Genomic DNA, 25,478 nt, shown 5'->3' with positions numbered 1-25,478 from the left:
CTATCTTTACTTCTGGTGTCATACATGCCTGTAGCCTTCCTCTTTCAACTGTACTCATGGCCATCTTTGTTCAGTGTATTTACAATATTGTGCTACCATCACACAGTATTGTATTATCCATTTCTGGATCTATACAATCAATCCTGTTGAACATTCTATACTCCTTCAGCATCAAATGCCCAATCTCTGCTGTCTTTCTATTTCCTGATATCTTCATTTCTACACTCTTCTCCAAACCTCTCTCTTCTCTCTTTTCCAGTCTGTAGCCCTCCCTTTAGTATTTCTTGTAGAGTAGGTCTCCTGTTCACCAACTCTCTCAGTGTCTGTTTATCTGTAAATATTTTAAACTCTCCCTCCCTCATTCTTGAAGGACAGTTTTGTCCTATACAGGACTCTTGGTTTGCAGTTTTTCTCTTTTTGTATCTGCCTTCTCACTTCATGGTTTCTGCTAAGAGAGCTGCACTTAGTCTTACAGAGCTTCCCTTGTATGTGATGGACTACCTTTCTCTTGTTGCTTTCAGAATTCTCTGCCTTTGACATTTGAAAATCTGATTAGTGTGTGTCTTGGAGTAGGTCTATTTGGATCAATTTAGTTTGGGTACACTGTATGTCTTGGACTTGTAATTTTACATCTTTTATAAGAGTGGGGAAATTTTTATTATTTCCTCTATTATTTTTTCTGTCCCTTTTCCCCTCTTTTTTCCTTCTGGGACACCTATAACACATATATTTGTGTACTTCATGTTTTCATTCAGTTCCCTGAGACCATGCTTATATTTTTCCATTCTTTTCTCCAACTGTTCTTTTTGTGTATAGGATTTCAGATGTCCCCTCCTCTAGTTCGCTAATCCTTTCTTCTGCCCCCCCGAAGTCTGCTGTTGTATATCTCCATTGTGCTTTTCATTTCTTTTATTGTGCCTTTCATCCCCATAAGTTCTGCCATTTGTTTTTTTCAAGCTTACAAATTCTTCAAGATCATCCAGTGTCTTCTTTATATCCTTCACCTCTTTTGTCACATTTTCTTTCAACTCATTAATTTCATTTAGAAGATTTATTTGAACATCTTTAAATAGTTATTTCAACTCCTAAATCTCAGTTAAGGTGCTAGTTTGTTCCTTGTGTGGGCCATATCTTCCTGTTCCTGGTGTGGCTCATGATTTGTTGTTGTCAAGGCATCTCTTTTCCTTGATTACTCCAATCAGATTTTCCCAGACCAGATGAGCCCAGTTCTTCAGAGCAGGGTGTAATCAGTATCAAGATTCCCTGAGGCTGAGGCCTAGCAAGTTGTCAGACTTTTCAGTAAGGCCTATAGACTGTGATTTTCCTATCCTGGCCAGCAGGTGCACTTGTCAGCCTACAGCTCCCCACTGGTGGAAAGAGGTGCAGTGCCTTTAATTCTCAGCAGACCCTGTCCCTGCTAGGCACCCAGGGTGAGTCAGAAGCCAAAGTTAAGCTGTTTTTTTTTTATTGTTTTTATTTTTTTTTCTCCCAAGGCCCTGGGTCTGAATACTCTGAGTGAGGGCAGACACTTGAGTTGAGCCCCTTCTGCCTTTTTCTTAGAGAAGTGATGCCCTTTAGGGAATTATCTCCTTCACTTGGCTTCGTCTCTGTAACTATCTTAACTCCCTAACTCTACCCTTGCCTGGGTCAGTGCTGACAACCGAAAATGTCTAAGGCTTTCTCTAATGAGTTACTTAGAATGAGAAAAAAAAAAGATAAAAAGAAAGTAACCTGTTTTTCAGAGCCACTCCTCAGCACCCCAGTTTTGCCACTCAAGAGCCAGAGTTCATACCTGGTTCTATGTAACCCTTTTCTAGGGGCACAGCCATTTTCCAGTATTCTGAGCTCAGCCAACTCCAAAAGCCCCCATTCTTATTTATTTTTCCATCAGCCCCACCTCCTCTCTCTCAGGAGAGACCTCAGGGTCCCTTTTCACTTATTCCAGGTTTATCTGTACTCATAGCTTATATTCAGTAGTCCAAATCTGTTAATTAAAACCATACTTGGAACTTGGTTGAAGTTACTTTCCCTTGCTTCTAGTAGAGACTGCTCTCTCCCACAGGGAAGTGTTCCAACTCAGCCTGCCATTCCAGTGGGGGAAGGGTACCAGTGATGCAGGGGCTTTACTTACACTTCTATGCTGAGATCTCAGCTGTTCCACCCATTCCAGGCTGGTGTACAATATGTATCCAGTTATAGATGTCTCCCAAACAGTTGTTCCAGACTATTTACTAGATGTTCCTGGCTATTTGCTAGCTGCTCTAGAGGACTAACTAAATTCCACCACTCTGTATGCCACCATCTTGCCCCACCTCTCTCCATTTTTTAATTAGGTTTTTTGTCTTTTTGTTGTTGAGTTGCAGTAGTTCTTTATATAGTATGAATATTAAGCCTTTAAACCCTTAGCAGATATATGGTTAGCAATTATTTTCTCCCATTTGGTACACTGCCTTTTCATTTTCTTGATGTCCTTTGACATACAAAAATTTTTAATTTTTATGAAATCCATATTATCTAATGTTCTTTTTGTTGCTTGTACTTTTAGTGTCACATCTAAGAAATCACTGACAAATTCAAGCTTATAAAGATTTTCCACTATGTTTTCTTCTAAGAGTTTTATGGTTTTAGCTCTTTTGTTTAACTCCTTCATCTATTTAGAGCTTCTTTTTTTTTTATATGGCATGAGGAAGAGATCCAATTTCCTTGTTTTTTGGATATGGACAGCCAGTTTCCCAGCATCCTTTGTTGAAGAGACTATTCTTTTTCCCACTTAATGTACTTGGCACCCTTGTCAAAAGTCAGTTGACCATAGATATATGGGTTCATTTCTGTACTTCCAATTCTATTCTATTAGTCTATATGTCTATCTTTATGCCAGTGCCACATTGTTTTGATTACTGTAGTTCTGTATTATGTTTTGAAATTGAGTAGTGAGAGACCTCCAGCTTTGTTTGTATATCTGAGCTAGGAGCAGAGACAATTTCCCTATTTCTTGGCAGAGGACTTGACTTTGCTAGTCTAGTAATCTCTATCCTTGCAGAGTAGAAATGATTGTGGCTTCTTTCACTTGCTGGTTTTCTGAGAGTATATAGATCAAAGAGCTTGAACTGACCAATTGCTGGGGTTGTACAAAATAGAGAAAATTAGACCAAATAGAGAAAATTAGAAATTCACATAAGGGGAACTCAGCAATCATGGGGCCAAGGACAACACATGACATTCTCAGAAGTAAAACTGATGGCATTGGAGCCTATTCATTATGTATCATCTATTATTGATTTCTGGCTACAATCTGGCAGAGTTGAGTAGCTCAACAGAGATCACATGTCTAACCATGCCATGATCTAGAATCTTATATCCCTACATAGAAAATAGACTTTTTGTTTTCGGTATATCAACTAAACATTTTAAAATACCAATACATATTTGGCCATTTGGCTATTCTCTGATACCAAAACAAAGAACTTTAAAATAAAGATCAACAAAATTATTAACTCCTTGGAAATTAGGAAAATCCACCCAGGTAATTGTTGGAATGAAAGAGAATTAAAGAGGGAAAGTGAAATCTATGTATAAACCATGAAAAGGAGAATAACTTTATATCAAAACCTATGGTTTTGAGCTGCACTTATATGAAAATGTATAGCACAAAGGCTGTTATTAAAAGAGACTTGAAAAAAAACCCCAAGATTTTGGAGGATAAAGATAACACCTGGGCTGGGAATGCTCTATCTCTGTCTCTGGAAGCATAAATGTCTGGTTTTGACTTTTGTCCAAAATATAAGGGCAGTGAGATTTATCTGAAATTTAAAACTCTACCTGGAGACCTCTAGGATCAGGTTAGTTTACTGTTGGTTTTCACCTGGAATAACTAGTTATAGAACTCAGCATGGTAAGTAAACAGCAGAGTATTAACAACACCCCACTGGGAATTTCTACCATGGGCTCTCTGGAAGCCAAGAGTTATTTCACAGATCTTGGTAGTTTGATCCACAGTGCAAACAAGAGTTCTCAGGAGCTTGCACCTAGATGTCACTTGGACCCCCAGTACTTGCCTGTGCTCTATTTCTCTTGCTGCACCATATCCATTGCATTTAAATAAAAGTTACTCTTTATAAAATGAAGAGACTACTGATTGCGGGGGGAGGAAGTACTGGGGGAACTTCTGAGATACTGCTCATGTTCAATTTCTTGATTTGGATAGTGGTTACATTGTTGTGTTCATTTTGTGATAATTTATCACTTATTATTGATGTATTTTTCTGTATGTAAGCTATACATCACTAAAGTTATTAAAAATTAAAAAGTTGAATAGAGTAAATGCTTCATTTAAAGACAAATACTGTCAGACTAGATACAAAACAAAACTGTGTACAACTTGCAAGAGACTTATCTAAAATAAAAGGCTGAATGTAAATGTATGAGAAAAGGTATACCATGCAAATACTACCAAAAGCAGATATATTAATACCTGACAAAGTATATTTCAAGGTAAACAGCATTTTTAGAGATTTCACCCAGAAAATAAAGCAACTGTAAATTTGCATTTCTTAATACATCAAAATTTGAAAGACTAGACAGAGATAGAAAAATCCACAATCACACAGTGGAACATTAAAAATCACTCATCTCAGTAACTGCTGGAAGAAGGAGAAAAGATAATGAGTGAGGATACAGAATATATGAACAACATGATTAACAAACTGGAGCTTAGTGACATAGAAAGAACATGTTATCCAAAAACAACCAAATACACATTCATTTTCAGGATCCATGGAACGTGTAACAGTTGCCAAGATATGAGGGCCCATAAAGCAAACCTTAAAAGACATTTTTAAATACAGCTTATGCTTTCTGACAACAGTGAATTAAGCTAGATATCAGTAACAAAAAAATCAAGAAAATTACCATATATTTAGAAATTTTAAAATACACTTCTAAATAAAACATGGATAAATCAGAATGGGAATTAGATAATGTTTTGATCTAAATGAGAATGAAAATACAAAATATCAAAAATCTAAAATACAGTTAGAGTCATGATTAGAGAGAAAATTACTTCCTTAAGTGGATGCATCAAAAATAAAAACACAGATAACATCACCAGTAAATTCTACTCAACCTTTAAGGAAAAAATTCCACCAATCCTCCCCCAAACTCTTTCGGGGGGTTGGGGGGGAGACAGAACATTTATGGGCACAGCACAACCACATGATATTATTGAAATCTATCAAATAATCCTTATGAATTAAAGGAGAAAGAGTTCATATGACTATATTAACAGGGGCTGGAAAAGACTTTTGGTAAAATACTGTAGACATTCCTAATTAAAACTCAAAACAAAATAGGAGAAAAATCTATTTAAAGTTAGCAAGGTATACTAATCAAAAACAGCAACAAATGTTTCCTAAATGACAAAACACCAAAATCATTAAAAGTAAAACCCAGAAGTTAACGGACATTCTGGCTAAAATCATGGCCACTTAATATTGGAAGTTCTAGTAATGGTAATGAGATAAGACTTTAAAATGAGTAAAAACATTGGAAAAACTTGTAAAAACTTCCCTCTCATGTAACTGTTTATCCGGAAAAATCAAGAGATATTAGTAAAAATACTGAAATAAGAGACTTTGAAAAGTTACAGTACAAGATGGGAAAAAATCGATAGTGTTTCTCTAGCAATAGGAACCTATAAATGAATGTGGAAAAATACTTATAAAAATGGCAAAAATGATAAATTATTTAGGAATAAATTTAAGAAATGCACAGAACTATTATATATCATATTTGTACATATTACACATGCATCTGCTATGAAATGATATTCCAGGCAAGTTCTAAACTAATAAAAAGATACACAGTGTTTATGGATAGGAATAATCATATAGTGCCAATGTTCCCAAAATTAAAATATAAAGTTTAATGCAATTACATAAAGAACCAGTAGGTCCTCTATTTCCCTCAGGAATATATAAATTACCCCAAAACATGAAAACATATGCCAAACATCAATCAAGCTTTTGTAATCAAAAGTGCTCTTGTAGTGGTCACCGATATCTTTCAGTTGTTCAATCTGAAGGTCAATTCTTAGTCATCATTTGCATCCTTACTTGTTATAAAAGGTAGCATGGCTTTGGGTAAGGATTAAGGGTTTCTGCAAGACAGATCTGGTTTAAACCTTGGTTTCCTGACTTATAAATTGTGCCAGTTTGGACATACTATGTCCCCCACAAAAGTAATGATCTTTTAACCCAATCTTGTTGGGTGGAATCTCTTGATGAGTGTTTCCATGGAGATGTGACACCCAACTGCGGGTGATACCTTTGATTAAATTATTTCCATAGAGGTGTGGACCCTGCCCATACAGGGTGGGTCTTGACTGGTTCACTGGACTACTTAAGGGAACTCGAGAGCTGACACAGATGCTTGCTGACACTTGGAGATGCTTGGAGAAACAGACAGAAGGATGTTTGGAGAGGCTAAACTAAGAGGTAAAGCCCAGAGTTTGCCTCAGAGAAGCTAAAAGAGGACCACGAGATACTTAGAGAGAAACGCCCTGGGAGAAAGAAACAAGGACACACAGGAGCTGAGAGAGAGGAGTGAAGACAGAAGATCAAAAACATTTTGGAGAAAGTCATGTGAAACCAGAACCTGGGAACAAAGGACCAGCAGATGCCAGCCATGTGCCTTCCCAGATGATAAAGGTGTTCCGGACACCATTGCCCTTCCTTCAGTGAGGTATACTCTTGTTGATGCCTTAATTTGGACATTTTCATGGCCTTTGAGTGGTACATTTGTAATCTAATAAACCCCCTTTATAAAAGCCAATCAATTTCTGATATTTTGCATAATAGCAGCTCTAGGAAACTGGAACATATGCACCATATACCTATATGAGCAAATGTGAAAGGTTTAGCAGAGTGCCTGGCACATAACTTCTTAACTGCCAGCTGTTATTTTTATTGTCTCATTGCCTTTACTTCCCTTCAAACCCCCAAATCACTTTTTCCTCTTTATAAAACTCACTTTTACCTCTTTAGAAAAGGTAAACAGATTGTATCACTTCTCTGCTCAAATTTTCTGATAGTTCCACATGGTAAGAGACACATTTCTTAGTATGGCCTATCAGAATTTTAATGTTCAAACCCTTATCTACCAATTAGCCTCATTTTTTTTTTTTTTTTTTTTTTGGTAATTTGAACTTTCAGCTAAAGCAATTTTGAAACTATTTGTATTCCTGCAAATGAACCATGCTCAAATGTCTGTATCTTTGTAAATGCTCTTCTTTCTTTTTCTGGAAGATCCTCTTCCCATTTATCTGTCTAGAAAATGTCTTCTCATCCTTCATGTCTCAACTCAAATGTGGTCTCTTCTGTAAAGACTTCCTGATGACCGACCCAAGGTATATCTAGGCACAGGCCTCCCTGTAATTCCTCTGACTTTTATACACATCTACTGTCTTTATTACACACATCATATTGGGTTGTGGTTATTAACATGACTATCTGCCAACTACATCGTAATAGTCCTGGTTAGAAACCATGGCTTCTCTTCGTGGTACATTCAACATTTTACAGCATACCTAACATGAAGCAGGAGTTCAATAAGTAGATGAAAGAATGAATTAATGAATTGTATGATTTACTCAATAACTGTGGCTGATGTTTACCTGATTCAAAGAGGCAGCTTGATCTCTTGGCTGATCTTTCATTCAATTCAGCATTTATCTCCTTCTGTATAATCCACAACAACAAAGACAAACAGATTCCCAAAGGAGTTTTATTTTAGAATGTGAACATCTACTGTTATTTTTTACATTTAAAATCGGAAATTTAAGAAAAGATTTTAAGGAAATCTCTTGTATGACAATTTAAAAGAAATGCACTCATTTTATTATATTTATATTACATATATTATTTGCAGAATTGAAAAGCTCAGTGTCTCAGTGATACAGAAGACCACCTACACGTTCAGTGATTTACTAGAACTGATGGGATGCAGCAGATAGTTGTACTTACATCTGAGATTTATTACAGTAAAGAGATACACAATAGGATCAGCAAGGCAAAAAGACAAAGGCTGAGCCTGGAGAAATCCATACAGTCTTCCTTATGCTTGCTCCCTCCTGTGAGAGGACACATTTGAGGGAGCTCCTTTCTCCAGCAATAAAAAATGTAGTAATATGTGTGCAATGTTTCTGCCAAAGCAAATCCATTAGAAACTCAGTACTTAAGGTTTTTATTGGGGGCTGGTCACATAGGCACCCCCTGCCTAACACATACTAAAATTAGTCTAGGCACAGTGAACCACCCTTCTCTGTTAGGTCGAGTTTCGTATCAGCCTAGTTTCCAGATGCCAACCAAGGGCAAAATGTTGCAAGCAGGCCCTTCTAAAGATAGCAATCTCAAACCTACTGTGTTAACTTGTTTATGCACAAAAGTATTCACTGGTATCCTAAACTTAACTATCTGTAGATGTATTACTGATCACTAAGGAAGTTAATCATCTCAATGGGACAAAAAATGTGCATGTTTTAAATTTTTTTTTTAACAAAGTCAGTGATAGGAGAAAAGTTTAAGGAGAGCTGGAAGGCAGAGAGCAGATTCTCTGCATACATGGTGATGTGGTTCTCTGGACTTGGCCAAGAACTCAGCTTGCTCAGGTAATTATATAGGAACAGACTTTTTTAAAAACCAGGTCTGAGAACTGAACACAGAAAAGTACATTTTCTGACAATGATGTGCTATATGCAACATGTTGAAAGACATAATATAATACTTACAATAAAAATTCTTGTGCTATGTTTCAAAATAAACTCAGTATTTGTGACTATCTGAGGTACTCATTTAAGAGTAACATGAATGGCAAAGTAAGTAATACATGTGTTATCTCCAAAAAGTCAATCTGATTTCAACCCAATTTTTAGAGCTTTTTAGTCAAGACACAGCCTTTTGTGATCTGTTGGGCAATATGAATGTTTCAAACCTTCAAAGTTGTTAAGATGCTTTTTCCAGATCTTGGCATCCTTAACGTGGCTACTGACATAGCCCACTATGCATCTGTCAAATGTTTACTGATAATAAGATAGCACTAAATACGGAGATGCATATTGTGGCAAACATACTATATTTTAGGAGTTATGGTTAACTTAATCTGTCAATTATCACACATTATAGGATATAGACAATGATGTCACTTTCCACCCTAATTATGAAAAATTCATTTGGGAAGAATTTAGTATATTTCCTGTTTATTGAAACCTCTTTCAAACCATGTTAACTTCTTAGCACAGTTGAACCAGTTAAAACTACATTAATGGAACCAGGGATTTGGATTTGATTCCTATAATAAGAAGTTGGTAACCCACAGAGAAAATTTATGTCATGTCCTAAGACTGCACCCTGAATCTTTGCTGGTAACTTTCCAACAGCAGTTTACTGATCACTTGTCAAAAGGGAATGGAGAGAGATATTATAGCTATCTTTAAACAATCTGTCAAAGACAGTAAAAAAATGACTCAAAGAAGCCTGACTTGATACTTCCTCTGAAAGTTTTAGGTATGTACTATGAATTATCATTTTGTGGCTTATATTTAGGAGTCTATTTTAGGGCTATTAAAATTTTACTATGGTATGTTTCATTTCAGGGAATAAAGCTGCTCCCTTTGGTCACTTAATGAATGAAATTATCTTATACCAATGATGATCATAAGGTCCTACCTCATTTATTCTGTTTGCATCTGGGGCAAAAGAAATATTATATGCTTCTTCTTTTGGAGGATCCACAAAAGAGTGTGAAGGTCTGGAGAAATTTTTTGTGGGTGAAATTTGAGATGAAATAATTGAAGCTTGAGCAGAGATGTTTGTAGCTCCTAAAGAAAGAGATACCTATAAATATGAGAAAATAATATATCTGGGACATGGTGAATTTCTAATCCTTAGGTTTACTCCAAAGTTCTCCCTGCTGAGCTGCCACAATGACTAGAATTAACATTATCATTATCTGTAAGATACTGTATTCTCCAAGATACTGAATTAAGACAGTATGTCCAAGAACAAGATGTCCTTTCTTGATGTTCACTATCTACAAATTTTCAGTGGCTCACCATTGCCTTCAGGGGCAAGTCTCAGATCCTTAACCTCTAATCCTAACTTATTTAACTTATTCTGCAAGCTTAATTTCCCACCATTCACCACAGGCCACTGCCAGAATTAACTGTTTGCCTTTCATTCAGTAACAATGGGAAACTACTGATAACTTTTAATTAGGGAATAACCAAAGCTTTGTTTTAGGAAGATTGCTTTCAAAGCAAAATGTATGGTGAAATGTATGGTGAAGAAGTAGAAGAGTAACGTTACTACAATGGTCAAGGATGGAAGAAACAAGGCAGAAGCAGAGGGAATGGAAATGATGGAAAGAGTAATTAAGGGGGCAGATTAGTCAGAAAATAGGAACTTTTGGATGCAAAATAAAAGACAGAATAGAGGAAGTATCAAAGATGACTCAGGTTTTATGCCTGGATAGAAAAAGGAGTGTTGTAAAGATGATAAATTTGGTGCTGTATGTACTAAGTTTGAGGTTGTCATTAATCACTCAGATGGAGATGTCTAGCATTCTTTGTGTATCATCTATTCCAGTCCAGGGAAGATGGGACATAGGATGTAGGCTATGGGGTAAAAATAGCAATGAAATATGGGGACCCTGAGGAGACTTCTCTGTATTTGAACTCCCTGAATCACAATATGTTAACGACTTATTCTGCCTATCACTAAAAACAGCCATAGCAGGAAACCTAACTTCTCCACACCTCACAAATTCTAAAAGGCACATTCATCCAGCAATCACTTGAAAATATTGGCTAATTATAACATGTATATTCATAATTTCCTTTATTTTCCAGAATAAGCACATATATAATCTGGTTAAAACATATAACTTGGAAATCAACAGGACAAAACTATAATGATTTATTTAACAAATGACAGAAAAATTACGAATATTTTTCATTTCTTACCTTTATCATCAAAAAGACTTGACTTTTTAATTGTTACTCCATCTTTCTACATGTTGCAATATTTAAGAGGAAAACATTCATTAGTAATTACACTTCTGAAAGAGACTTTGCCTTCTATTGAATTAACCAAAGGAATACAGATTTATTTTCCCCTCTAGCTCCTAAGACTCATAAAAATTTCTTAGGGACAATATATATTGCTAACCTTTTACTAGATACCTTCCACAGGTATCTAAATCTAATTAGCTCAAAACTGAACTCAAAATATACTAATGTAGAAACTTGCGCCTCCTTAAATATCCCATATTTTGTTTAAAGGCATGGTCATCCACTCAGTGCTTAGTCCTAAAAGGTTTAAAGTAATTCTATTCATATCATATAAATCCATTTCAACCCAATCTAATCTAATATTTATTTAACACTGCTTAGAATCAAAATAAATTTTATCATTCTGGACTTCCCATTTTATTGCAATAACATTTTTCTGTCTGTCTGCCCCACTAGACAAGAAATCTTCAGTGGGAGTGATTATGTCATATTCAACTTTGCATTCAATGTCACTCAATTTCTTCATTTTCCCTTCTTTCTAGATTAACACAGAGCCTAGGCGATAGTAGATATTCAATAAATATTAGCTATTAAATTATTATAATTACTAAATGGTTGTTTGAATTAGGTTCTGCTAATGTGCACAGTGAACTTAGCATAAAGCTAACTCAACACTGTTTTTGCCAGGGAAAGGGATCAGTTTTCATGTGTAGACCCCAAAAACCCAAACAATCAGTATGATGTTAGTGATGGAAATAATCCATAGAAATAAAAGTTAACTAGATTAATTAATAACCATTATACAAAAGTTTAAAGCATAATTTTATACCTTTTGTTCTGTACCATTATCTTGTACATCCGGCTGATAAACTACAGAAGTTGCTGACTTTTTTACAACATTCTTTGAACTACTTTGAGACTGCCGAACAGTATTTAAGGGTCCTAAAAGTAAATGAAAGAAAATTCCATAATTTTAAACAACTTAACTGAAGTACAATAAACTGCTCTTGTTTAAATTGAACGATTTGGTCAATTTTGAAATACATATATTCAACTGTGAACTATCAGGACAGTCAAGATAACATTTACATTATCTCTTAAGAGTTCCCTCATCCATCTCCAAGCAACCAATGGTCTGCACCTCTCACTCAAGCTAGTTTGCATTTTCTGGAATTTTATATGAATGAGATCATGGTATACAAACTTTTTTTTGGGGGGGGGGGTCTGGCTTGTTTTACCCAATATAATGATTTTTGAAATTAATCTATATTGATGCATGTATCAATAATTGTCCCCTTTTTACTGCTGAGTAGCATTCCATTGCAGTGGAATTTTTTCTGTTATCCACTTATCTGCTGATGGACATTTGAGCTGCTTACAAATTTGGCTTCTTACAAATAAACGTTCATGAACTTGCATGTACAAGTCTTTGAGTGGACATATTTTTTTCATTTCTATTGTATAAATATCTGGTAATGTAATGGCTGGGGTCATATAGTAGATATATGTTTACTTTTTAAGAATATAACTGTTTTCCAAAATGGCTATTCCATATTACATACCAATCAGCACTGTATGAGAGTCCCAATTATTCCATATCCTTGACAATATTTAGTAAGCAGAAGAAAGAAAAGATGAGAGTAAAAATTAAAGAAACAGAAAAACAATTGAGAACATAAACCAATAGCTGGTTCTTTGAGAATAACACTGTCCCGGTTTGAATGTATTATGTCCCCCCAAACCACATTATCTTTGATGTAATCTTGTGTGGGCAGATGTATCAGTGCTGATTAGATTGTAATTCTTCGAGTGTTTCCATGGAGATGCGCCCCACCCAATTGTGGGTGATGACTCTGATTGGATAATTTCCATGGAGGTGTTACCCCACCTATTCAGGGTGGATCTAAATTAAATCACTGGAGCCATACAAATGAGCTGACAAACAGAGGAAACTCAGTGCAGCTAAGAGCCACATTTTGAAGAGGACCTACAGCCAAAAGGGACACTTTGAAGAACGCACAGGAGCTGAGAGAGTAGCCTCAGATGAGAGACAGTTTGAAGACAGCCGTTGAAAGCAGACTTTTGCTCCAGAGAAGCCAAGAGAGGGAAAATGCCTCAAGAGCAGCTAAGAGTGACATTTCTGAGGAACTGCAGCCTAGAGAGGAACGTCTTGGGAGAAAGCCATTTTGAAACCAGAGCTCTGGAGCAGATGCCAGCCACATGCCTTCCCTGCTAACAGAGGTTTTCCAGATGTCACTGGCCATCCTCCAGTGAAGGTACCTGACTGTCAATACATTACCTTGGACACTCTATGGCCTTAAGACTGTAACTGTGTAATCAAATAAACCCCCTTTTATAAAAGCCAATCCATTTCTGGTGTTTTGCATTCTGGAAGCATTAGCAAACTAGAACAAATACCAAAAGTGATAATCTTTAAGCCAGATCTATCAGGGAAAGAAAAGACCAGGAACACATTTCCAATATTAAAACAGAGAAAGATGACAACACAACAATCTACAGATAATTATTAAAAATAATAATAAATTAAAACCACAAGAAGTATATGGCAATAAAAGCAAAGATGTCCATGCAAGGGACATATTCCTTGAGAGACACTAACTAGCAAATCTCACTTAGGAGTAAATAGATAATATGAAAAGTCTTCTATCTATTAAAGAAATTGAATTTTTAGTTACATTTCCACAAAGAAAATCCCAGGCCCAATGGATTCATTTCTGAATTCCACCAAATATTTAAGGAAGAAACTATACCAATTTATACAATGTGTGAAATATATAGCATATCCTACCTGACCAAGGAATGCTTTTGCCTCTGCCCTCCCCCTCAGATAGATATTCCTTTCCATAAAACCCTGGAAGCATGCCAAGCGTTGGCTGCTATAATCTTAAAGCAAAGCCTTCCCTGAGAACATTTTGCTTGTGAAAAGAGCACATACCAACATGTTTTTTCTAATACTTGCATATAAGCTTCTGGCACTCTGCCATATTTTTTTCTCAACCATATATAATCTGTAGAGCAGCTGCCATAGGCAAACATACTCATGTACACTTTTTGCCATCTCACAGTCTGTTGAGAGGTAGTGCAGCTCTCTGTACATAAGTTACCTCAATAAATGCTTTTGGACTGATCACCCAGGTATTTAGTGCCTCTTACTTTGGAATGTCAACTGGTCCCATTGTAGAGTGGTTTGGGCAGTCCTGGATGGATATTCCACTATTTCTTCGTTCAAGGTGAGTCTTGCTTTTGGTTCAGCAGAACACAACACACAAACACTTGCAGAAAATTGAAGAGGCGTGAATAGCTCACAATTCATACTTTGAAACTAGGATCACTCTGATACCAAAATCCTTACAAGATATTACAATTAAAGAAAACCAGTTAATATCCCTCATGAACAAAGAAGCAGAATTACAAGCAAAACAAATCAAATACAACAATATATAATAAAGGTAATGCATCATAGAGTGGGTTTAATCCCCAGAATGCAGGGTTCATTTAACATTTGAAAACCAATCAATGTAATTCAGCAATATTACACTAATGAAGCAAAACTGAAAAAAAAAAAAAAAAAACATCCAATTTCAACAGAGAGTGAAAAAGCATCTAAAAAATGTAGTATGCCTCTTGATAACATTCTCAGCAAGCTATGAATGGAAAAGAGCTTCCTTAACTGATGAAAAAAACCACAACTAACATAATAGTTAATGAAGAAAGACTGAATGCCATCCACATGTGGTAAGAACAAAGAAACAGGTGCCCAACTCTCACCTCTTCCTTCAGCATCGAACAGGATGTTCTTGCCATTGCAATCTGGCAGAAAAAGAAATAAAATGCATCTAGATTCGAAAGGAAGAAGTAAAAATGACTGTATTCACAGATGACATGATCATCTATGTAGAAATCAAATGGAATCTACAAAAAAAAAACTGATAGAACTAATAAATAAGGTTAGTAAGTGTGCCGGTTTGAATGTATTGTGTCCCCCAAATGCCATTATCTTTGTGGTCTTGTGGGACAGACGTTTTGGTGCTGGTTAGATTTGCTTGGAATGTGACCCCACCCAGCTGTGGGAGGTGACTTCGGTGGGATACTCCTATGGAGGTGTGACCCCACCCATTCAGGGTGGGCCTTGATCAGTGGAGCCATATAAAACATGCTGACTCAAAGAAACTGGACGGAGTGCAGCTGTGAGTGATGTTTGGAAGAGGAGCACGCTTGCTAGAGAGGAACATCCCGGGAGAAAGCCATTTTGAAACCAGAACTTTGGAGCAGACACCAGCCATGTGTCTTCCTAGCTAACAGAGGTTTTCCGGACGCCATTGGCCATCTCCAGTGAAGGTACCCGATTACTGATGTGTTACCTTGGATGTTTTGTGGCCTTAAGACTGTAACTGTGTAGTGAAATAAACCCCCATTTTATAAAAGCCTATCCATATCTGGTGTTTTGCATTCTGCAGCATTAGCAAACTAAAACAGATTTTGGTACCAGAGAAGTGGGGTGCTTTTGCTGCTGTGTTTGCAAATACCAAACATGTTGGAACGGCTTTTTAAATGGATAAGGGGAAGATTCTGGAAGAATTGTGAGGAGCTTGATAGAAAAGGCCTAAACTGCTTTAAAGAGACTGTTTATGGAAATATGGACTCTAAAGATACTTCTGATGAGGACTTGAGCAGAAATGATGAATATGTTGTTGTAAACTGGAAGAAAGGTGATCCTTGTTTTAAAGTGGCAGAGAATTTGGCAAAATTGAGTCCTGGTGTCAGATGGAAGGAAGAATCTGGAAGCAACAACCTGGAATACTTAGCTGAGGAGATCTCCAGACTACATGTGGAGGATGTATCCTGGCTTCTCCTTGCAGCTTACAGTAAAATGGGAGCAGAGAGAGATAAACTTAGAACTGAACTCTTGGGTTCAAAGAAACCAGAAGCTGATGGCTTGGAAAATTATGAGCTTCCAGGGGGTGGAATCCCAGAAGCTACAGCCCAATGTGAGGATGTAACCAAACATGGAACCCAGCCGCCATTTCAGTACAAGCCAAGATTGGAGATGGAATTATCCAGAAAGGATTTGTGGAAAGTCCTATTGTCTGATGGCTTTGACCCCTGTGTGCTTCATGCAAAGCCAACAGAATTTTTGCGAGAACTTTATAGACAGAGCCGCTGCCAGTCTGGACTGGAGGAGACAGACAAGGAACAAATTGCAGGAAAAATTTCTTCAAAGACAGAGCCATGGAGGTTGAGGTCTGGAGTCAAGAGGCCTTGGGCTGGGAGAGTGGAGCAGCCCACACGAATGGAAAGGGTGAGTTTGCCCCGGAGGTCGAGGGTGGGCATTCCACCTCGATGCTCTGGAAGAGTTTTGCCACCTCAGGTCCCAAAGAGGGTGGAGCACATTTCCAGGGAATTGGGGAGAGCCTGGCTGCCACCCCACTGTTCTGAAGGGGTTGAGCGTGTGACCCGGAGATGGAAGGGAATCTGGGAGCAGCCCCGATGTTTGAGGAGGGTGGGGCCGAGAAGGTGGTCTCCCCAATGTGTGGAAATGTTGGAGCACTCACCTAAGCATTTGGAGAGGAAAGGGCTGCCAGAAAGGCCCTTAGGAAGGGCTAGACTCCCGCTCTCTCAAGCCCCAAGGATGCAACGTTATTCTGTTAATGACTCTCAGACTTTGAAATCTAATGGAGTTTGTCCTGCAGGTTTTAGGAACTGTTCTGTTCCTGTTAACCCTGTTTTCTTTACTGTTTCTCCTTATGGCAATGGGAATGTTTATCCTATGAACGTCCCTCCTTTGTATACTGGGAGCAAATAACTCGTCCTAAGTCCACAGATCCAAAGCTAAAGGAAAAGTATGCCTTAGGACTGACCACGCCTGTATTTGATTTTGATGGGATCTTGTACTTAACTATTGTAACTGAAATGATTTAAGTTTTTGTGATATTGTGATGAAATGAATGTATTTTGTATTTGGAAAGATAATGTCATTTTGGGGTCCAGGGGGTGGAATGTGCCGGTTTGAATGTATTGTGTCCCCCAAATGCCATTATCTTTGTGGTCTTGTGGGACAGACGTTTTGGTGCTGGTTAGATTTGCTTGGAATGTGACCCCACCCAGCTGTGGGAGGTGACTTCGGTGGGATACTCCTATGGAGGTGTGACCCCACCCATTCAGGGTGGGCCTTGATCAGTGGAGCCATATAAAACATGCTGACTCAAAGAAACTGGACGGAGTGCAGCTGTGAGTGATGTTTGGAAGAGGAGCACGCTTGCTAGAGAGGAACATCCCGGGAGACAGCCATTTTGAAACCAGAACTTTGGAGCAGACGCCAGCCATGTGTCTTCCTAGCTAACAGAGGTTTTCCGGACGCCATTGGCCATCTCCAGTGAAGGTACCCGATTACTGATGTGTTACCTTGGACGTTTTGTGGCCTTAAGACTGTAACTGTGTAGTGAAATAAACCCCCATTTTATAAAAGCCTATCCATATCTGGTGTTTTGCATTCTGCAGCATTAGCAAACTAAAACAGTAAGTTTACACAATACAAAAACAATATACAGAATCAAATGTATTTCTATATATTATATGAACAATTGGACTTTGAAATTACAAAATACAAATTACAATAGCATCAAACATATGAATGTGTAGGGATAAATCTGACAAAAGACGTGCCAGACCTGTACCTTCACAATTATAAACATTAAAATAAACTAAAGACATAAATAAATAAAGAAATATAGAGTTTATGAGACAGAACACTAAATATTATTAAGATGCCATTTCTCCCTAACTTGACTTAAATAGTAAACAAATTCAAACATATTGGTTGATCTCATATATATTCAATATACCAAAGTCCTGGAGAATTTTTTGTAAAACTTTATGGGGTAATTGCAAAATTCATATAGAAATACAAGGGACCTGGTATACCCAATATAACTTTGACAAAGAAGAACATAGTTGGAAGGCTAACAACACTGATTTCAAGACAATAAGTACAGCAATCAAGACAGTGTGGTATTTACATCAAAATAGACAAATGGCTCAAAGAACAGAACAGAGTTCAGAAATAGACATGCATAATATATAGACAGCTGATCTTTTTTTTACAAAGGTGCAAAGGTAATTCAGTGGAGAGAGCACAGTGCTTTCAAAAACGGTGTTGGAACAAATGAATAGCCATATATATATATATATATATATATATATATAATAACTATAATCTATACCATGAAGTATTTATAAAAATTAACTCAAAAGAATCATAGACATAAATGTAAAACCTAAAAATATAAAACTTCTAGAAGAAAACATGGGAGAAAATATTTGAGATCTTAGATTAGGCAAGAAATTCTTAGATAAGACATCCAAAGCACAATCTATAAATCAAAAATTTGATAAATTGTGGTTTATCAAATTTAAAAATGTATATTCTTAAAAAGTAATTTTAAGAGAATGAAAAGACAAGACATAGCCTGGAAGAAAATATTTGTGAATTATATATATTTGATAAATAACTTGTATCTAAAATATATAAAGAACTCTCAAAATTCACTAATAATATGACAATCCAATAAAAAGTGGTTAAATGATTGAACAAATGTTCATCAAAGGAGACAAATAGCAAATAAGCACATGAAAAGATGGCCAAACACCATTAGTCATTAGGAAAATGCAGATTAAAATCCCAATGAGATACAACTAAACATCTATTCGAAAGAGTAAAATTAAAATACTGGCACATGGGTGAGAATGTGAAGGAAGTGGAGCTCTCATATACTGCTGGTGGTAATGTTAAATGACACAACCACTCTGGAAAACAGTTTGACAGCTTTTTAAAAAGTTAAACATGCAACTATCATATGATCCAGGTATTCCACTCCCAGGTTTTTACTCAAGAGAAAAGAAAAAATATGTATATAAAAAACCTGTATAGCAAAACCAGGAATATTCTAAAACAAAACAAAAAAACAAAACAAAACAAAAAACAAAAAAAACAGGTAAATGAATAAACAATACTGTGGTATATCTGTACAATCATGATGGACTGTTTCTCAGCAATAGAAAGTAATGAAAAATTTATAAATACAAGAATGAAACTCAAAATATTTAGGCTGAGTTCAAGAAGTCAGCCAAAAAAAAAATAGTTTTTATAAAACTTTAGAAAATGCAAATTAAGCTATGGAGACAATAATTGCCTGGGTATGGGAACAGGAAAGGAGCAGAAATGTTCACAAACTTGATTGAGATCTTGGTTTCATGGATATAAATATATGTCAAAACTTAGCAAATTGTAATCTTTAAATATGGACAGTATATTGTATTTCAGTTATACTTCATAAAAACTGTGAAAACATCTTTATGCCTGAAATAAAAAGGTTAAAATCAATCATCTAAATTCTACCTCAAAACTACAAAATGAAACAAATTAAACCCCAAAACAGAAAAGAAATGAATAAGAAATAGAAGGAATCAAAATATTTTTTTAATGCAATTAAAAAATAAACACACTCCAGCTAGATATCCCAAATGGCCACAGTACACCACGCCCTTACCAAAAGCAGTCCCCAAATACGTAGGTTCCTTCTTGAGATTCTATGAAAGATTCCCTCACTAAGTTTTATCTCTCAGAAACTTAAATCCACCAGAGTGTTCCTATGCCAGACAAGTCCTAAAACACAGAGGCAAGTCTCTTTAAGAACAACAATCAGATGCAGCCCCTTTCCCCATACTTTCGACACCCCCTTCAATATGAACAACTTGGGGTGTTCATTGCCTAGATACCCCTGAAGATGGAGAAAGAGATTAAGTAAGAGGAAGGGGTAGTAACAAATAAGATTTAGCAAAGAACTATGAATACTGAAACTTTATATAAATATATATATATATTTAGATGTTGGGGTCTGGAATAGCTGGAAGGAGGTAAATGACATGGCGTAACTGTACCCTATTACATCCTCTGAAATTTGCTCTATAGCTACTCATTGAATTGTGCTTTGAAAGTCTTCACCTTTGTGTATATAACCTATATTACATAACAATAAAAGAACTGAAACTGTGGAACTGTAACCCATAATAATTTTTGAAATTACCTACAAACTGCTTGTTAAGCTGTACATCAAAAGTCAACACCTTTCTGTATGTATGTTATATTTTATAACAACAAAAATAGCTGAAGTTGTGGAACTGTGATCCATGACATTATTTGAAATTTGTACTCTAACTACTTGTTCAATAGTACTTTGAAAGTTATCACTGTTATGTATATGTGTTAAAGTTCACAATAAAAAAATGCATTAAAAAATCAACACATTAAAGGATGATTTTTGAAAGATTCAAAAATTTGATATACTCTTAAGGAAGACTAGTTAAAAAATGTTAATATACAAATTAACAATGTCAGTACTGAAAAGGGGGCTATAACCATAAACCCTACAGACATTAAAAGGGTAATGAAAATATCACAAACTTTTGTCAATACATTTGACAACCTAGATGAAATAGAGAAATTCTTGAAAATCACAACTTATCAAAACAGTCATTAAAGAAATAAAAAGCTAAAAACCCTTACAAAGTTCAAATAAATTGAATCCAAGATTTAAAACCTTTCCACTAGGCAATCCACAGGCCCAAACACTGGTGAAATTTACCAAATATTTAGGGAAGAAATACCAATTTTACATTTGTTTAGTAAATACAAATAGTAAATATAAAGAGTGGGAATACTTTGTAACTCCTTTTATGAAGATACCACAATCCTGATACCAAAATCAAAAAAAAAACATTACAAAGTAAACAAAAAATTAAAACCAATATTCTTCATGAACAAATACATCTTAAACGAAATGACAGCAAATCAAATTGAATGTTATCCAAAAATGGATAATACATTGTGACTAATGGAGCTTATCCCAAGAAGGCAAGGTCACTTTACCATTAAAAAATCAGTCAATATAATTCACCACATTAACAAACAAAAGGAGAAAATGCATATGATTAGCTCAAAATGCAGAAAAATCTTGATAAAATTCGATACCCCTGTATCATAAAACCGCTTAGTAAAGTAGGAATAGAAAAGGAATGGCCTTCTGAAATATGATATCTTCATATCCCTACAGGTACTATTTTACTTTATATTGAGTGCTTTCTCTTAAGTTCCAAAACAAGATCAGGATGTACATAATCAACATGTCTGTTCAGCACCGTACTGGGGGATCCTACTCAGTACAATGAGACAAGAAAAATAAATAAAAGGTGATTCCAAACAAAATCTCAGCAAACTTCTTTTTTTTTTTAGAAATTGGCAAGCTGATTCTAAAATTTCTATGGAAATGCAAAGGATCTAGAATAGTCTGGGCAACCCAGAAAAATATCAAAAATTGAAAAATTTTAAACTGCCAAATGTCAAGACTTATTACAAAACTACAATAATTAAGACAATGCTGTTTTGGCATAAGGACAGACAAATATATCAATATAACAGAAGAGAGTGTCCAGAAATAAGCTAGCACATGTATGATCACTTTATTCTTTCAAAGTTGCTAATGCAATTTAATAGTTTTGAAGCAACTGGATGAATACAAGATAAGCTTGGATCATTCTGTTTTCCCAGACAGCAAGGAAGCTATCCTAGACCACTAGGGTAATGTCAGAAGTCAGGAGTTGTCTTGAAGGTACTCCCACTGGCCACAGCGGTCATGATTTCAGCATTAAGAAAAACAATAACAGAAGTGTACTGAAGCACATCAAATTTGTTCAAACCTTTGAAATCATAATGAGACTAAACAAAACAAAATTGCTCACTGCTGATAGATGCTACTGAAACAACTCATTATTCTGAAAACTAAGAAATAATCGTAAAATGAAACTGAGTATTTAATCTACTTTTCTTAAATATTGTGTACATCAACATAATCAAATAGTAATTGAGGGTAATTTTTTTTAATAGAAGTATTTCAACTAATCTACAAAGAAAGAATGATGAATCTAGGCCTTGAATATAAATGGCTGATAGTATCACAAAGAGAAATACAATCAGATATTGTATGCCTCCTAATGGAAGGACACACCACCATTATCAATCAATTTTGCTAAAGAAAGCAAACCTGAATCTGATCAAACCAACAGATCTAATTAATACTTTACAGGAAATACAGAGGAACAATATTCAAAAACTACACCATACAGATGCAAGTGGCAAAAATCCACCCTGTGGTAAACTTGATAGGATAAGCAACTCAGTTCCTTCAACAAATAAACTGTAGGGAAAAAAAAGAGAGGAGGAAAGAAGTAGGGAGGGAGACATATGAAGAACTTATAGCTTAAAAGATTCAAAACATATATCAACTAATTGCAATGTGTGTAAATGCAGATCCAAACTAACATTACTTTTGTGACATTTATGAGGTAATTGGAAATTTACATAGTGATTAGATATTTGACAATATTAAGGAATTATTATTAATTTGTGTAGGTATGACAATGGTGCTATGGTTATGAATTTTTTTAAAACTTTTATCTTTTAAGGATACATATCGACACATTAACGTATGAAAAGACAGTATTTGTGGGATGTGCTTCAAAAGAGTATACAATAGGGAGAGGTTGCAGGTAGAGATAAAATGAAATTGTCCATGAAGCTGAATGACAGGCAAAGAAGTGGGTCATTAACCTATTCTATTTATTTCTGTTTATATATGAAATGTTCAATAACAAAAGCTAAAGAAAATTCCTTAACAAAACAGTGGAAAATATTTGCCATAAAAAGAGTAACATATTTAACATATCAAAAAGAGCTCCTATAAATTGACCTCAACAAAAAATAAAACGTATAATAAGTCATTAAGAAAAAGAAAAAAAAAATCTTAAATTTAATTACAATGAATTAAGAACTTCTGTGCATCAAAAGACAATAAAGATTTTGCATTGTTCTGCAATGATTGTTCTGTAAGATTGTTCTGTAAACCCATAACTTCTTTAATAAAGAAAAATAAAATCATAAAGGACAATAAAGAGAAGAGGAACAAATAATTAAAGTAAAGTTAATTACTTTATCATATATATGTATTTAACAGGCAAGTATCTAGAATGAATAAAAACTCTTCCAAATCCATAAGAAAGACAACTCAATAGGCAAATGGACAATAGGCAGAAAAGGAAACATGACGTAGCAATCCATGTTTAGACATGTTCTCTCTAGAGAATCCCTTGCCTATGCTTACAGGATATTTATATATATAAGAATGTTCCCAGCAACATTAGTCATAAACAGCAAACATTTCCATCAATAGAGAAGCCAAATGCATAAATTGTATATTCACACAATGGGACATGACCAGTAGTGAAATCAACCATAATTTCAGGCAAAACATGGATAAATCTTTTAAAACATAATACTGATTGTAAAAAGCAAGGCACAGTACTACATCAGTTACATCTTTTAAAATCTTGATAATAATATATACGTACTGTTTAAGGATACCCACTTACATAAAAAATATATATACTATATCAAGACTTTAACTGATGTATCATAACCATTATGATATATAAAAAGAACGGTTATGATAATCACTAAATTTATATAGTAGTTCTCTCATGGCTAAGGGGAGTTTCTTTCAGGGAAATTTGGTAAGAGATATAATCCTACTGTTTGAAGAAGCTCAGTGAACACCAAAGACAAAAAAAGCAAAAGAAATCCACACTCAGACACATCATAATCAAATTGCTGAAAACTGAATCCCATTTCAAAAGGCTTGAAAACAACCAGAGAAAAATGATGCATTACTTACAAAATAACAACAATTCAAATATTGTAGATATCTTAACAGAACCATGGAGAACACAATCAATCAGAAAAACATTTTTAAAGATCTGGAAAAAAATAACTGCCAACCCAAAATTCCATACCAAGTGATATTCAGGAATGAGGATAAAATAATTCTTAGATGAAGGAAACTAAAATAATTTATTGGCAGAAGAGCTCATCTAAAAGAACTGCTAAAGGAAGATCTACAGACTGAAGGGAGATCATACCAGAAAGAAACCTGGGACCTCAGGAATAAAGGCAGACAATTGAAATGGTAAATAAGTAAATATTGAGTTCTCTAAAATATGTCAGATGATTAAAAGCAAAACTTATTATATTGTTTAGTTGGATTTTTATGGATGTAATATATAAGATAGCCATAACATAAAAGGGGTAGGGTAACGTTCAGGGATAGGAAGGCTAAATGCCATTAAGATGTCAATTCTACCCAAACTCATCTACAGATTCAATGCAATCCCAATCAAAATTCCAAAAACCTACTCTGCAGACTTGGAAAAGCTAGTTGTCAAATTTATTTGGAAAGGGAAGATGCCTTGAACTGCTAAAAACACTCTAAAAAAGAAAAACGAAGCGGGAGGACTTACACTCCCTGACTTCGAAGCACATTTTAAAGCCACAGTTGTCAAAACAGCATGGTACTGGCACAAAGATAGACATACTGATCAATGGAATCGAACTGAGAATTCGGAGACAGACCCCCAGATCTATGGCCGACTGATCTTTGATACGGCCCCCAAAGCCACTGAACTGTGACATAACAGTCTTTTCAACAAATGGGGCTAGGAGAGTTGGATGTCCATATCCAAAAGAATGAAAGAGGACCCCTACCTCACACCCTACACAAAAATTAACTCAAAGTAGATCCAAGATATCAATATAAAAGATAGTACCATAAAACTCCTAGAAGATAATGGAGGGAAACATCTTCAAGACCTTGTATGAGGCAGCCACTTCCTAGACTTTACACCCAAAACAAAAGCTAAACAAAAGAAAAAATAGATAAATGGGAACTCCTCAAGTTTAGAAGTTTCTGTACCTCAAATGAATTTGCCAAAAGAGGTGAAGAGGCAGCCAACTCAATGGGAAAAAATTTTTGGAAACCATGTATCTGACAAAAGACTGATATCTTGCATATATAAAGAAATCCTGCAAATCAATGACAATAGTACAGACAGCCCAATTATAAAATAGGCAAAAGACATGAAAAGACAGTTCTCTGAAGAGGAAATACAAATGGCCAAGAAACACATGAAAAATGTTCAGCTTCACCAGCTATTAGAGAGATGCAAATTAAGACCACAATGAGATACCTTCTCACACCTATTAGAATGGCTGCCATTAAACAAACAGGAAACTACAAATGCTGGAAAGGATGTGGAGAAATTGGAACTCTTATTCATTGTTGGTGGGACTGTATAATGGTTCAGCCACTCTGGAAGTCAGTCTGGCACTTCCTTAGAAACCTAGATATAGAGTTACCCTTCGATCCAGCGATTGCACTTCTTGGTATATACCCGGAAGATCTGAAAGCAGGTACACGAACAGATATATGCATGCCAATGTTTATAGCAGCAT

The 25,478-nt window shown here is 35.6% G+C and overlaps 1 protein-coding gene across 1 annotated transcript in view; it reads right to left on the bottom strand.

Moving 5' to 3' along the window:
• The window catches only part of FSIP2 (fibrous sheath interacting protein 2), a 129,320-nt gene that overhangs the window by 79,720 nt on the left and 24,122 nt on the right, over positions 1-25,478 (bottom strand). The window contains exons 10-13 of the mRNA XM_037849900.1: positions 11,892-12,004; positions 11,015-11,060; positions 9,720-9,871; positions 7,670-7,733 (exon numbers count right to left, since the gene is read on the bottom strand). Of these exons, the coding sequence (XP_037705828.1) occupies positions 7,670-7,733; positions 9,720-9,871; positions 11,015-11,060; positions 11,892-12,004 (375 nt within the window). The remainder of the gene's footprint in view (positions 1-7,669; positions 7,734-9,719; positions 9,872-11,014; positions 11,061-11,891; positions 12,005-25,478) is intronic.

Source organism: Choloepus didactylus, chromosome 9, assembly GCF_015220235.1.
Source record: "Choloepus didactylus isolate mChoDid1 chromosome 9, mChoDid1.pri, whole genome shotgun sequence".
NCBI classification, from domain to species: domain Eukaryota; kingdom Metazoa; phylum Chordata; class Mammalia; order Pilosa; family Megalonychidae; genus Choloepus; species Choloepus didactylus.
The sequence above is the reverse complement of the archived record's forward strand: the minus strand, read 5'-3'. Positions and strand labels throughout refer to the sequence as shown.